Raw genomic sequence first — 12,204 nt, 5'->3', positions numbered from 1 at the left:
CCCTGCTCAGTTTTGGCCCTGAGGGCCAAGTCCCTGAAGAGGGAGGCCGCATCGTCCGTCGACCTCCCCCTCCTGAAACCATACTGGCCCTCGGCCAGTCCGCCGACGTCGGCCAGGTGGGCTTCGATCCGGGTGACGAGCAGCCGCTCGAGGATCTTCCCCAAGTCGTCCAACATGCAAAGCGGTCGGTACGACGAGGGGAGACCCTCGGGCTTGTCACCCTTTCTCAGAAGTACCAGCCTGGCCTTCTTCCATTTCGTGGGGAATTCACCCTCCGAGAGGCAGAGGTTCGCGACGGCGCGTATCCAATCCGGGGCGAGGTCGTGGACCAACCCCCACACCCGGTTTGGAATCCCGTCGGGGCCGGGAGCTGTGTTCCAGCCTCGCACACGCTCCACCGTGTCAGCTACTTCTTGGCTGGTGAATTCCACCACCGACACGTCGTCCCCAAACGCCGGGGGAGGCAGGGGCAGATGTGTCGGAAAGAGCGTGTCTACCGCCCTTTCCAGCACTTCCGCCTCCAGCTGACCCGAAGCCGGTGGACCGCGGAGCTTCCGCATTACGACCCGATAGGGTTTCCCCCACGGGTCGTGATCCACCGACTTTACGAGTTCGGCCCAGCATTTCGCTTTGGCCCGCCTGATGGCGAGCTTCAGCTCCTTACGGGCCGACCTCAGCGCCTCCCTCGGGTCCGGAGATTCCAGGTCCCGCGGCCAACGGTTGGAGCGCGTCATAGTCCTCCTGACCCTGACGCACTCCTCACGCCTGACCGCCACCTCGGCGTTCCACCAGTGGACTGGCGGTCCGCGAGTCGACGGCGGTCGTTTGGCCGGGAGGGCGAAGTCGCAGGCTGCGACCACCCTCCGGTCCAACTCTTCCGCCGCTTCGCTCGCGGAGACGCGCCGGTCCGGTACCGCGGGCGCCGACCATTGAGCGAGCAGTAAGCCCGTCTCAAAAGCGTCGACGTCCGTGGTAGGTCCGACTCGCCAGCCCACTCGCCCACCCCGAGACGGCACGCGGGGCACGGCTCGAGGGGGACGGCCGCCATCGCCGCACTCGTACATGATGTACCGGTGGTCGCTGAGGTTTTCCCTGTACGGGAGAACCGACCAGCCGGTCACGTGCGGGTGCAGCGACGGAGACACCAGCGTGACGTCCACCACCGAGCTCGAGGAGTGACCCTCGAACGTCGGGGTGGATCCCCTGTTGGCCGACACCAGCCCGAGGACCGACATCAAGTCCAACAGTTCTTCGCCACGCTGATTCGTGTCCGCCGACCCCAAGACCGGGGAGTGAGCGTTAAAATCCCCGGCCACGAGCTCCCCGCGGCCGCCCGAGCCTCCTCGCCCGTAGGTAGGAGGACACGGACTCGAGGAGTCCGGCGATCGGCAAGCTGGGCGGCGCGTAGCAGCTCAAGACGTCCATGCCGTCTATCCTCGCCACTACGTAACCGTCGCCCGACTCGATGTCCGCGACCGTCAGGCCGCGGTCCATCACACCGATCGCCGCTCTGCCGGACCGGTCCAATAACCAGCCGGCAGAGTCCCGGACCNAATCGATGCACACGTCGGTGCCCATCTCGTGCGCCGCCCGCCGGATCAGGTCCTGAGCGGCCCGACAGTGGTTGAGATTCGCTTGAAGGAATCTCATCCACTAGCGGGCTGCGCTCCGGGAGTCCCCTCGGCCTTTCCCCCTTACTTCTTGCCAGGGGGAGCCTTCTTTCCAGGCCCCCCTTTGTCTTCGCGGCCTTTGAGGCCGGCCCCGCACCCGAACAGTCCTTGGCCTGGTGCCCCTCCTTTTTACAGGAGAAGCACCCCTTGGACCTGTCCGGTCCCTTGCAGGTCTGAGCCACGTGCCCGTGCTCCAGGCACCTGTAGCACCTCGGACCCTTGTCGCCAAGGATCCTCAGCCTACAGGTGACCCATCCCACGCGGATACGGGCGAGACCTGCGAGGCGAGGGGCCAGCCTTGCCGGCACCTCCACCCGGGCGTAACGCCCTTTGCCGCCGGAGTTCTCTCGGACCACAACGGGCCCGATTTCCGGCGGCACCTTGTCCTCTGGACGGCGGAGGGCGTCCAGAAGTGCACTCTGCACGTCGCCCTCCTCCGTCCATTCCTCCACGTCCAGGAGCATGACGGGCACTGTCATCACCGGACGGTGGACCCGCACGTTATGCTCCTTCAGGGCACCCTTCAAGCTGTCAGCTAGGCTGTCAGCCTGGGCGCCCGATCCCCGGACCTCCAAAAGGACTGCTCCCGTTCGGGTCCGCCTGGTGCCCGCCAATTGAACCCCAAGGGCATTGAGGTCAACAGCAGCCATCGCGGTCCTTATGATCGCGGCGTACTGTTGTCCCTCCTTGAGGGGTCCAATCACTACCGCCTCCGTCCTCGGAACTTTAGCCCTAAGCTGAGCGGCAGTCGGGCCTCGGGACAGTGGCGGCGGCTTGGGCTTGGGCCCACCATTAACCTCCTCTTTGGGAGCCGTCGTTGCCATGCGCTCCAATTTCTTGGTCCCCCTCCGCTTCACCACCTCAGTCCACAAGGTGGCCGGTTGTGGGGCTGAAGCGGTGGCAGGAGCTTTCGGAGGAGGAGGGGCCACGCCACCGAGTGGCAAGGACGCCATTGTGTCCGCGATCGAACACCCAGCGTCCTTTGCCACTCCCTTCTTCTTCTTTTTCCTTCTTTTTCGCTTTTTGGCGGCGGTGGCAGGCAGGAGCGCACCCACTGCCACCTCGCCGCCTTGTAGGGTGGACGCTGCGTCCCTGACGGCCTTAGATGGTGGGTCAAATGTGTCCCACCAGTAGTTCGTCTGGGACGCACAGTCCTGGAGGCACTTAGTGCTCTCCGACGTAGGTACAGGTGATCTCCCCCCAGGCGTGCTTGTGAGGTGAAGATCAGCCAAGGCCCTTATGGTTTCGATAAGGGCTGTGGCCATCTTCACCACTCGCCTGTGAGGGCTGTAGACCTCCAGCACGTCGGAGAGCTGGCCCGCCTGCTCCCTGGCGAGGTCTAGCCCAGCCGACAACACCTCGTCGGTCCGGCCAATGACCCTCTTTGGTGTCCCGTCAGCGTTGAAGAGATCAACTGCAGTCAAACTTCTGAAGTGCAGCCAGCCCCCTCGCAATTCGTCCATGCTGTTGCCACGACGAACAATAAAAAGGAACTCGATGTTTTAGCTGCCATTGAAGCACTCACAAAACAGGTAAGCGAATTATGTGCTAAACGCCCGCAACGTTCCCGCTCTAGGTCACGTAACCGTTCAAACGTGGAACTGACTAACGGCAAAGGATGGTGTTGGTATCATAGCACTTATGGAGAAAAGGCTGCCAAATGTAAGGCTCCCTGCAAGTATCAGGAAAATTCCAACGACAGTCAGTAGCGGCGGCAACAGACTGTCCGAACCCGAGCAGCCGCCTGTTTGTTACAGATCAAATAACAAAACGCCAATTTTTAGTCGACTCCGGTTCCGACTTATCTTGTTACCCTCAACGGCTACTACGGGAACGACGCCATGCCACCGATTACGACCTCAGCGCGGCCAACAACAGTACCATAAAAACTTACGGGACGGTCCATCTCAATTTGAATTTAGGACTTCGACGCAGTTTCCCGTGGAGTTTTATTGTCGCCGACGTGAGTACTCCTATCATTGGTTCCGACTTCATGGCATACTACCACTTGCTGCCGGATTGCCGTACCAAACGTCTTATTGATGGTGTCACAGGCTTGGCTGTGAATGGTAAGGTTTCCTCTGTAAATCAATGCAGCATAAAATCAGTTGCCAACACTTCCCCTTGGGCTGCACTTCTCGCAGAATTTCCGGACATCACACGTCCCACCGGATTGCCCAGGACAATAAAACATCAAACAGTGCACCACATTCTTACGACACCTGGTCAGCCAATAGCCTGCCGCCCACGCCGCTTAGCTCCAGGTAGACTAAAAATCGCCAAACAGGAATTCGCGGAAATGGTCAAGGCAGGTACCGCTAGACCTTCAAGCAGTCCGTGGTCTTCACCATTACATTTAGCACCGAAAGGGGAGAACAGCTGGCGTCCTTGCGGTGATTACCGCGCGCTGAACGCCCGAACTATACCAGACTCCTATCCAGTCAGACACATACATGATTTCTCGCACAACCTGGCTAATTGCACGCTATTTTCCACAATCGATCTGGTAAAGGCTTACCATCAAATACCTGTTAATCCGGACGATATATGCAAAACAGCCATTACCACTCCATTCGGACTTTACGAATTTCCTTTTATGACATTCGGATTGCGAAATGCTGGACAAACTTTTCAACGCTTCATAGACGAAGTTACCAATGGGTTGGACTTCTGTTATGCATATATTGATGACATTTTGGTATTCTCTAAATCGGAAGAGGACCACAAACAGCATTTACGCACTCTTTTCGGGAGACTTTCTGACTACGGTGTTGTCGTTAACCCGCAAAAATGTGTATTAGGTTCGGCTGAGGTGAAATTTCTAGGTTACCTAGTATCTTCTGAAGGCACCCGCCCGCCACCGGAACGCGTCGAAGCCCTACGACAGTATCCATTGCCAAAATCTATGCAAGGATTACGCCGGTTTTTGGGAATGGTAAATTTTTATCGCCGGTTTATTCCCAAAGCTGCCGACCTGCAAGCACCACTTCACGGTATTCTCAAAGGCCCGAAGACAAAAGGTTCCCAACCGATAGAATGGACTCCCGAGTTAGAAAAAGCGTTCACCACATGCAAAGAAAGTCTTGCGACCGCTACTCTTTTAGCACATCCTCATCCAGCCGCACGACTTGGACTATTCACAGACGCATCTAGCCAATCTATCGGCGCATGTCTGCAGCAGCGAGTCAATAACATCTGGCAACCCATAGCATTTTTTTCAAAGAAAATGTCGGTGAAACAAAGTGCGTGGCCTGCGTATTATCGTGAGTTGCTTGCCATCTATGAATCGGTGAAGTATTTCAGGCACATTGTCGAAGCACAACCATGTACCATTTTCACCGATCATAAGCCACTCGTATATGCTTTCACCCAACGGAGAGAAAAGATACCTCCTACGCAACTCAACCAGTTGACATTCATATCCGAATTCACCACCGACATTCAACACATTAAAGGTGATGAAAATATCGTCGCGGATACAATGTCACGCATTGAAGTTGTGTCTCTCCCGCTGGACTACCGAGCTCTTGCTGCATCTCAAGACACGGATGATGAACTCAAACATTTTACTGACAACAATTCATCTCTTCATTTGGAGAAGGTACTAGTGCCAGGATCTTCAGCCTATATTTATTGCGACACGTCAACGGGACGCCCACGACCATTTTTGCCACAACGATTCCGGCGTCACGCATTTGATCAGTTACACAACCTTAGTCACCCCGGTGCACGCGCAACAGCTCACTTAGTTTCAGAACGATTTGTGTGGCCAGCAATGAAAAAGGATTGCCGTTCCTGGGCACGTGCCTGCGTCCACTGTCAGCGATCGAAAATAAGCCGACACGTCTCAGCCCCACTGGGAAACTTTGAAACACCTTCACGCCGATTCAAACATGTTCATGTCGATATCATCGGTCCATTGCCGCCATCACAGTCCTTTAGGTACTGTCTGACGGTAATCGACCGTTTCACCCGTTGGCCGGAGGTGTATCCACTCGAACGTATAACAGCAGATGATGTCACTAAGGGTTTCCTCAATTGCTGGATTTCACGCTTCGGAGTACCTCAATACGTTACGACTGACCGTGGTACTCAGTTTGTTTCAGCTACTTTAAAAACTTTAGCAAAACGTTTTGGTTTTACGCTTCGCCCCACTACCAGTTGGCATCCTGCTGCAAACGGATTCGTCGAACGAATGCACCGACAACTAAAGGCAGCCATCATGGCCCACGCAAAAGACTCGTGGACTGAGTCACTGCCTATCGTGCTTCTCGGAATACGTTCTGCGTTTAAGGAAGACTTAAAAGCCACGTCTGCGGAACTTGTTTATGGGGAGCCTCTTAATCTTCCTGGTGATTTCTTCACAGACAATCAAGATAATAGCAGTACGAACGACCCTACTAGCTTACTAGATCGTCTTCGCAGTGTTATGAATAAAATCCGTCCAGTACCTGCATCTCGCCACTCAAATCCACGATCATTTGTTTTTGCGGACCTTAAGGACTGTTCACACGTATTTCTCAGGGAGGGAGGTGTCCGAGCAGCACTTCAACCGCCATATCAAGGTCCCTACGAAGTAATTGCCCGAAATGACAAAACGTTCACAATAAAAGTTCGAAATCAACCAGTTACGGTGACGATTGATAGAGTAAAACCTGCCTACCTCATGGTGAACGAAAGCACAACCGATAGCCAGGCACATGCTCCACCAGCGACTGCCCCGAATACGCCCAAACAAAAACAACCGCCTAATACCGATCCATCAACACAGCCAGTACGAACAACTCGCTCAGGCCGCCGAGTCAGATTCCCGGACATTTTTGACCCTAGCTAACTCCACTCCGTAGGGGGGTAGTGTGGCGGTCGAATGTTCTAGAATGTTCGGCCGCTGCCGCCTCTAGAAGATTCGTCGCTCTACATAAACGTGTGACGGTCGAATGTTCTAGAGAGTTCCGCCACCGCCTCTAGAAGATTCCTCTGACTATTTAAGGGCAAGATCGTCGCTCCAGTTAATCAATCGATCAGTCAATCACTTACGCATTCTGTCTTAAACGCGCTTCGTCTCTCGCTGTTATTTGTTAGTTCGTTGTAATATAGTATAGTTGTTATTAAATCGTAAAAGTGTTTATTACTTCTATATATATTAATTAATATATTGTATATATTACACCTCGCTACAATTTCTTGTGGCAGTACTTCCAAATCCAAAAATTCTGAATATATTTCAAAATCATTTAAATCAATTTCAAATGTATCGCATGTTTTTGGTAATAACTTGTGCGATGAAGAAATTATTTTTTTATGATTATTTAACCTTGTTTGAAGCTGTTCAATAAAGTCGTCAAAAAAAGGAATAGCTATTGTAATACGGTAGTATTCTTCAGGTGAATTCACGACAATATTACTTCGATTTTTTTGATGTCCAACAATTCTAGGTATTCTTATACATTCTTCGTCATCAATTGATTTTATAAGAGCCTCATAAGAGCTTTTTTAAAAATATTGGAAAATGTATTATCCATATTACTTCGCATATCATTTATTTCGTGTAGCACAATATCAACATACGCCATTGCTTCGGTCAAATCACAATTTACAGACTGTAAATTCTTACACAGTGGCAATGTTAAGGAAAAAAGTATAGATGCTGAGACCATACTTATTACAAAATTACTGGTTATAATAGTTTTTCCAAATTGTAATGCTTTTGATGACGTTTCAATATCACGAGTGAACTGTAATTCTTCCAATGTATTAACAATTGCCTTATAAATTTCTGTAAATCTTATTAGTCCGTCGTGATTTTCTACCCAACGTGTCTCGCACATTGATGTAAGTTTGGTCCACTTAGATTCAGGAAATTGTTCTTTGATGTATTTTTTTAAAATTTTGGTTCGCATTGCTGAACCTTTAATGAAATTTCCCACCGATTTTATGGTACCAATACAGTTACGAATATGTTGAATACTACAGGAATGAGAGAGAGCCAAATTTAAAGAATGAGTTAAAGAATTCTTTTCGAATAATTGCTTGCACTTCTTTGAAATTTCCGCTCATTGCAGCCGCCCCGTCGTATCCTTGTCCTACCATATACTTCGGATTTATTCCAAGAGATTTAATACTATCTAAGATGATATTGGCTAAATTTTTACCAGTCATATTTTCTACAGACACGAATTTTAAAAAATCTTCACGTAAAATGAATTGATGTTCAGGATCTTCATCGATATATCGAATACAAAGTGACATTTGTTCAATTCGCGATATATCAGTCGTCTCGTCTACTAAAATTGAAAATGATTTTGCCCTATTGATTCTATCCACTAAACAATTTTGAATTATTTTTCCAATTATATCAATTAAATTATTTTGAATAGTAGGACTTAAATACATAGCTTTAAATGTTTCATTTTCAATACAATCAGTCATCATTTTATTACCGCAGTTCATTCGCATTCGCAGAAGAGCTCTAAAATTACCATCATTGTGGACTGGCTCATTTAAAGTGAGTGGTCCAGAATCAGATGTACCACGAAGAGCCAATTCTTGACGACCACACAAAATTATTGTTTGAATAACTGGTGTTAATTTTTTTCTATTTTCAACTATTTGATTAGCACGTGCCGAATCAATTTTTTGACAAATATCTAACTGTTTGTTGCAATATATGGAAATAAAATTTTCAGCAAAAAAAACGTTGTTTTTATGATACTCTGTGTCCTNCAGCAAATTAAACGTTATTTTTATGATACTCTGTGTCCTTATGCGTGCTAAAAATTTCAATTGCATTTTTCCATTTATTGAATGGTTTTGTTACTAATACGCCGGGTTTTTGATGTGCACCTTTACCGGTAAAATTATGATAAAATATAGCACAATATTTGCACACCGCTCCAGAACCTTGCATATTAGTGTAACATAACCAAGGGAATCGATTAATCCAATTTAATTGAAATTTTAACTTTCTATTTCCTGATATAGGAAATTTAAACTTTTCATCAGGAATCCAAACATTAGAAAGTAACTTATATTTTAATTCATCACTAACTTTTTGATCAAAACAGCAACCAATATCAGCTACATCACTCTTAGATTTTTCTGTTGTACCTGGTGTGATTGCAGTCAATATTGGACTTGAAGTACAGACTTCATTTCCGTCATGGGTTGTTTTTATTTTTTTATTAAAATAGTTTGTTAAAGTATTAGCACAATTGCTCTTACGAGTTGACATTTTATAGAAAATATAAATAAATTAAAATAACTACGAGTATTATATTCATTTCCAAGAGAAATATCACCACTTAATAATTAATAACTTTGTTCATAGGCGTCTCAACACAGAGTTACACCTTAAACAGTAAAATTCGCATTGCTCTATGAGTCTCAAGCAGGCGGTACAAGATAACATGTACATACAACTATGAAAAAAAAAAAATAATAAACGATTTTGTTGTATAAAATAAAGTTATTAATAATATTATTATTGGAGATACTGAATACCGATAACATTCTTTGAAAAACGGTAATACGGCCTACAGATAATAATTCTACTCTTCAACATGTTATCGTCGTCTGTCAATCGTTTACAATAAATCGCTAGTGATGTATATATCTATGTATATATTTTAATATGCTATTTATAAAATACGCCATTAGAATTCGTATCCACACAATTTCTGGATTATAAAATAATATAATATTTTACAACAATATAAATATGTTTAGAGAGTTATCTGTATTATTATGTAAATTATTAAATTTTAAAGTTCAGTTTATTAACTATTAAATAGTTTCGTGGGGGGGGGTAACCCCCAACCCCCCCCAAATATGGAGAATGAGGAGGACTATGGTCTTAGCCCTTTTATAATAGGCAAAAGAGTGGTCTGTCAATTAGTAATTAATTAAGTGAATATTAATAGGATCACTCTGTATTTCGTTATCATAATGTTTCATAAGCTATTAGTAGCTAGAATATTTTTTTAAAACTGCTCCTTTCCTTTTAATATATATATCTCACTAAAATTAAAAGTTGCTAATATTTTTCTTGAATTATATTTATAACTAACATATTATAATCATTCTTATAATTTTTTGTTGTAGAGTGTATAATTGTGTACTTGACCATTCTCTCTAATATAACTATAACGTTTGATCAATATTAAAAAATATTAACAAATCAATTGAAAAAAATTTAAATAAAAATTATTACAACACGAAAAATGATGATTTTTACATCAAAATAATGTTTCTGTTTAACAAAAAGTTTAGGGGCCGTTTAGATATAGATAATAAGGTGTCCGGACACCTTTTTTTTAAAATTTAATTTTACATATTATTTAAGTTTGGAGTATTTTTAGAACATTTTCAAAAGTAAATTGGAAAAGTTTTATTTTTATACGACTGTTTCAGGTTTTGAACCCCTCTAGAATAAGGAGAGTGGTCTGATTTCAAAAAAATATATCGGAAGAAAAGAATACATATCAGTTATAGAAATTTAAAATTGAATATTAAAATATAAAATTTGACCACAAAATAGCTGGTATTTTAACTTAAAGAATGTTAGTTTGTAAATTTTATTAAATTTGAAGCTCTAGATATATCTGGAACATTTTCAAAAATTAAATAAAAATACCGAGCACAGTAGGAGGATCGGCGGCTCAGTGGCATAGTTGGAACAAATAAAGATGATATCTGACAATGATTAAAATTACAATAATAAGAAATTATTAAAGTACATACTGTACTTAATTCAATTAGATTCTTTAATACAAATGTTTCTCCGGTGATTGAATCAAATTATTTTATCATGTTTAAAAATTTATCATCTGAAAAACTAGTAATTAGTCTAATATAAGATTACTTAGTAGTTCACTTATTAGTACTTTAAGTTGGCCATTCAAGTAATATATTAATTATTTCTTTTACTATTTGATAATATTTATTTTTAATATTAGTTCTTTTTATTAAAAAAAATATATATGTAATTTAATGCAAACCATTTCATAAATTTCTAAATATAGGATAAAATTATTTTATTACAACAATTTATAATTTTCTATTTGTATTGGTGTTGAAGGCTCTTCATCTATTGCTTTAAATTCTAATTCTAGATTCATAAAAAATTATTGTAAGACAACGAATTTATATAAAATATAATAAATAATTTAAATTTTAAATACCTAGTTCAGTCGGACCTATTGGTACAAACGTTTCTTCTGTGATTGGATCAAATTTGAATCCCAGTTGAAAATATTTTTCTATAATTACACTTCTTATATAAACCATAATTTTCCTGTTTAAGAATTTAAAAAATGATAATTTTATGTCTTTGTCAATAATGTCATTATATTCTTGAACCCATTCATTCCATAAATAATTCGTATCATAAGGTACATATTCACAATGCACATTTCTTCCTTCGTTTACATTTCTTATTATTATTGTTTTAAAATATGATTTTACAATTTTTAATGTCTGATAATATGTAGACATTTCATTACGTGATAAAGTTTGTTTGTTAAATTTGTCAATAATATTTGGAATAATCTCTAATAAAATACTTATTATTAAGTTATTTCTATCACCAGTAACCCATGGTTTCTTGTGTAATAAATCTAAAGCATCAATGGCACTTTTCATTAATGTTATCATCGGAACAATGAAAATTGATATCATGTTTACTAGTTCTTCGGTACAAATGCATCCACTTATTATGTCTTTTTCCTGAAATTTATTTTTACAGATTTTTTGGGTGTGAATAATAACTGAAGAGAAATTTTTTAAAACTTTTGCGTACGTACATGCAAGATATATAGTCATATTTCGTATTTTTTTATCACATTCAAGGTAAGTTTTAGGTATTTCAAATAAACTATGCAAATCAAATTTTTTTTGGTAATATGATATAGATTTTACATCGTTCAAATGTTTCCATCCCGAATACTTTAGTATCCATTGTATATGTTTTACTTTTTTACTCGTTTTTGCTTTTGTGTACAAAATTGATGAAAATAATAAAAAACTTAACATAAAAAGTTTTAATGAAAACATTTGGAAAATAATAATGATTATTTAAAATTAAAAATAATTAATATGAAAATGTTTGATAAAAATATAATTCGATGAATCTCAAAACACTCATTTTTATTGTGTTTTATATTTATAAATAATAAAACAAACATTTATGACAAAATATTTGTGGTATTATAATAAATTTTTTGATACTTTTATATGTAAGTATTATTCACCTAATTAAACATATACCCGCAATTTTTCAATTTTTTTTATCTATGAGTAAATAAAAAATATATAAATATAATTATAATTATTTTGAAAAATTATTTATTGTTTATATTTAAAAAAAATTAAAAATCAATTTTTAACATATTTATATTGATTGTTATTAACTGATCGTAAATTAACGATATTAAAAATTATAATTTTTTTGAGGATTTCTCTCATTTATACTGAATGAGTGAAATTTTTTCAATTTTTGGGGGTAATGTCTTCAACTAATTACGATTTGTAATCTTTT

General features: G+C 42.3%; 2 protein-coding genes across 3 annotated transcripts in view; one reads left to right on the top strand and one right to left on the bottom strand.

Annotated features, from left to right (window-relative positions):
* The window catches only part of LOC126906897 (uncharacterized), a 15,175-nt gene extending 4,617 nt beyond the window's left edge, over positions 1-10,558 (top strand). For both annotated transcript variants that reach the window (XM_050687823.1, XM_050687822.1), the window contains one exon: positions 10,080-10,558. The gene's annotated coding sequence lies outside the window, so the exon portion shown is untranslated. The remainder of the gene's footprint in view (positions 1-10,079) is intronic.
* A 95-nt stretch (positions 10,559-10,653) lies between these two features.
* On the bottom strand, positions 10,654-11,729 carry LOC126906744 (uncharacterized). The gene is made up of 2 exons (XM_050687519.1): positions 10,850-11,729; positions 10,654-10,776 (listed from the first exon to the last, which is right to left on the bottom strand). The coding sequence occupies exons 1-2, from the start codon at positions 11,718-11,720 to the stop codon at positions 10,706-10,708; spliced, it is 942 nt and encodes a 313-aa protein (XP_050543476.1). The 5' UTR covers positions 11,721-11,729; the 3' UTR covers positions 10,654-10,705.
* Between the last annotated feature and the right edge of the window lie 475 nt (positions 11,730-12,204).

The sequence above is a fragment of the Daktulosphaira vitifoliae genome, unplaced genomic scaffold, assembly GCF_025091365.1.
Source record: "Daktulosphaira vitifoliae isolate Bord-2020 unplaced genomic scaffold, ASM2509136v1 Scaffold_5, whole genome shotgun sequence".
NCBI classification, from domain to species: Eukaryota; Metazoa; Arthropoda; class Insecta; order Hemiptera; family Phylloxeridae; genus Daktulosphaira; species Daktulosphaira vitifoliae.
This window is presented reverse-complemented; position numbering and strand designations above follow the sequence as displayed.

What these genes read in the sequence shown, in the direction of transcription:
- LOC126906744 (XM_050687519.1), bottom strand. Translation starts at nt 11,720, where the DNA reads ATGTTTTCATTAAAACTTTTTATGTTAAGTTTTTTATTATTTTCATCA. An exon ending in AATAGGTCCGACTGAACTAG is followed by an intron (nt 10,777 to 10,849) that starts GTATTTAAAATT and finishes TTATGAATCTAG; the next exon opens with AATTAGAATTTAAAGCAATA.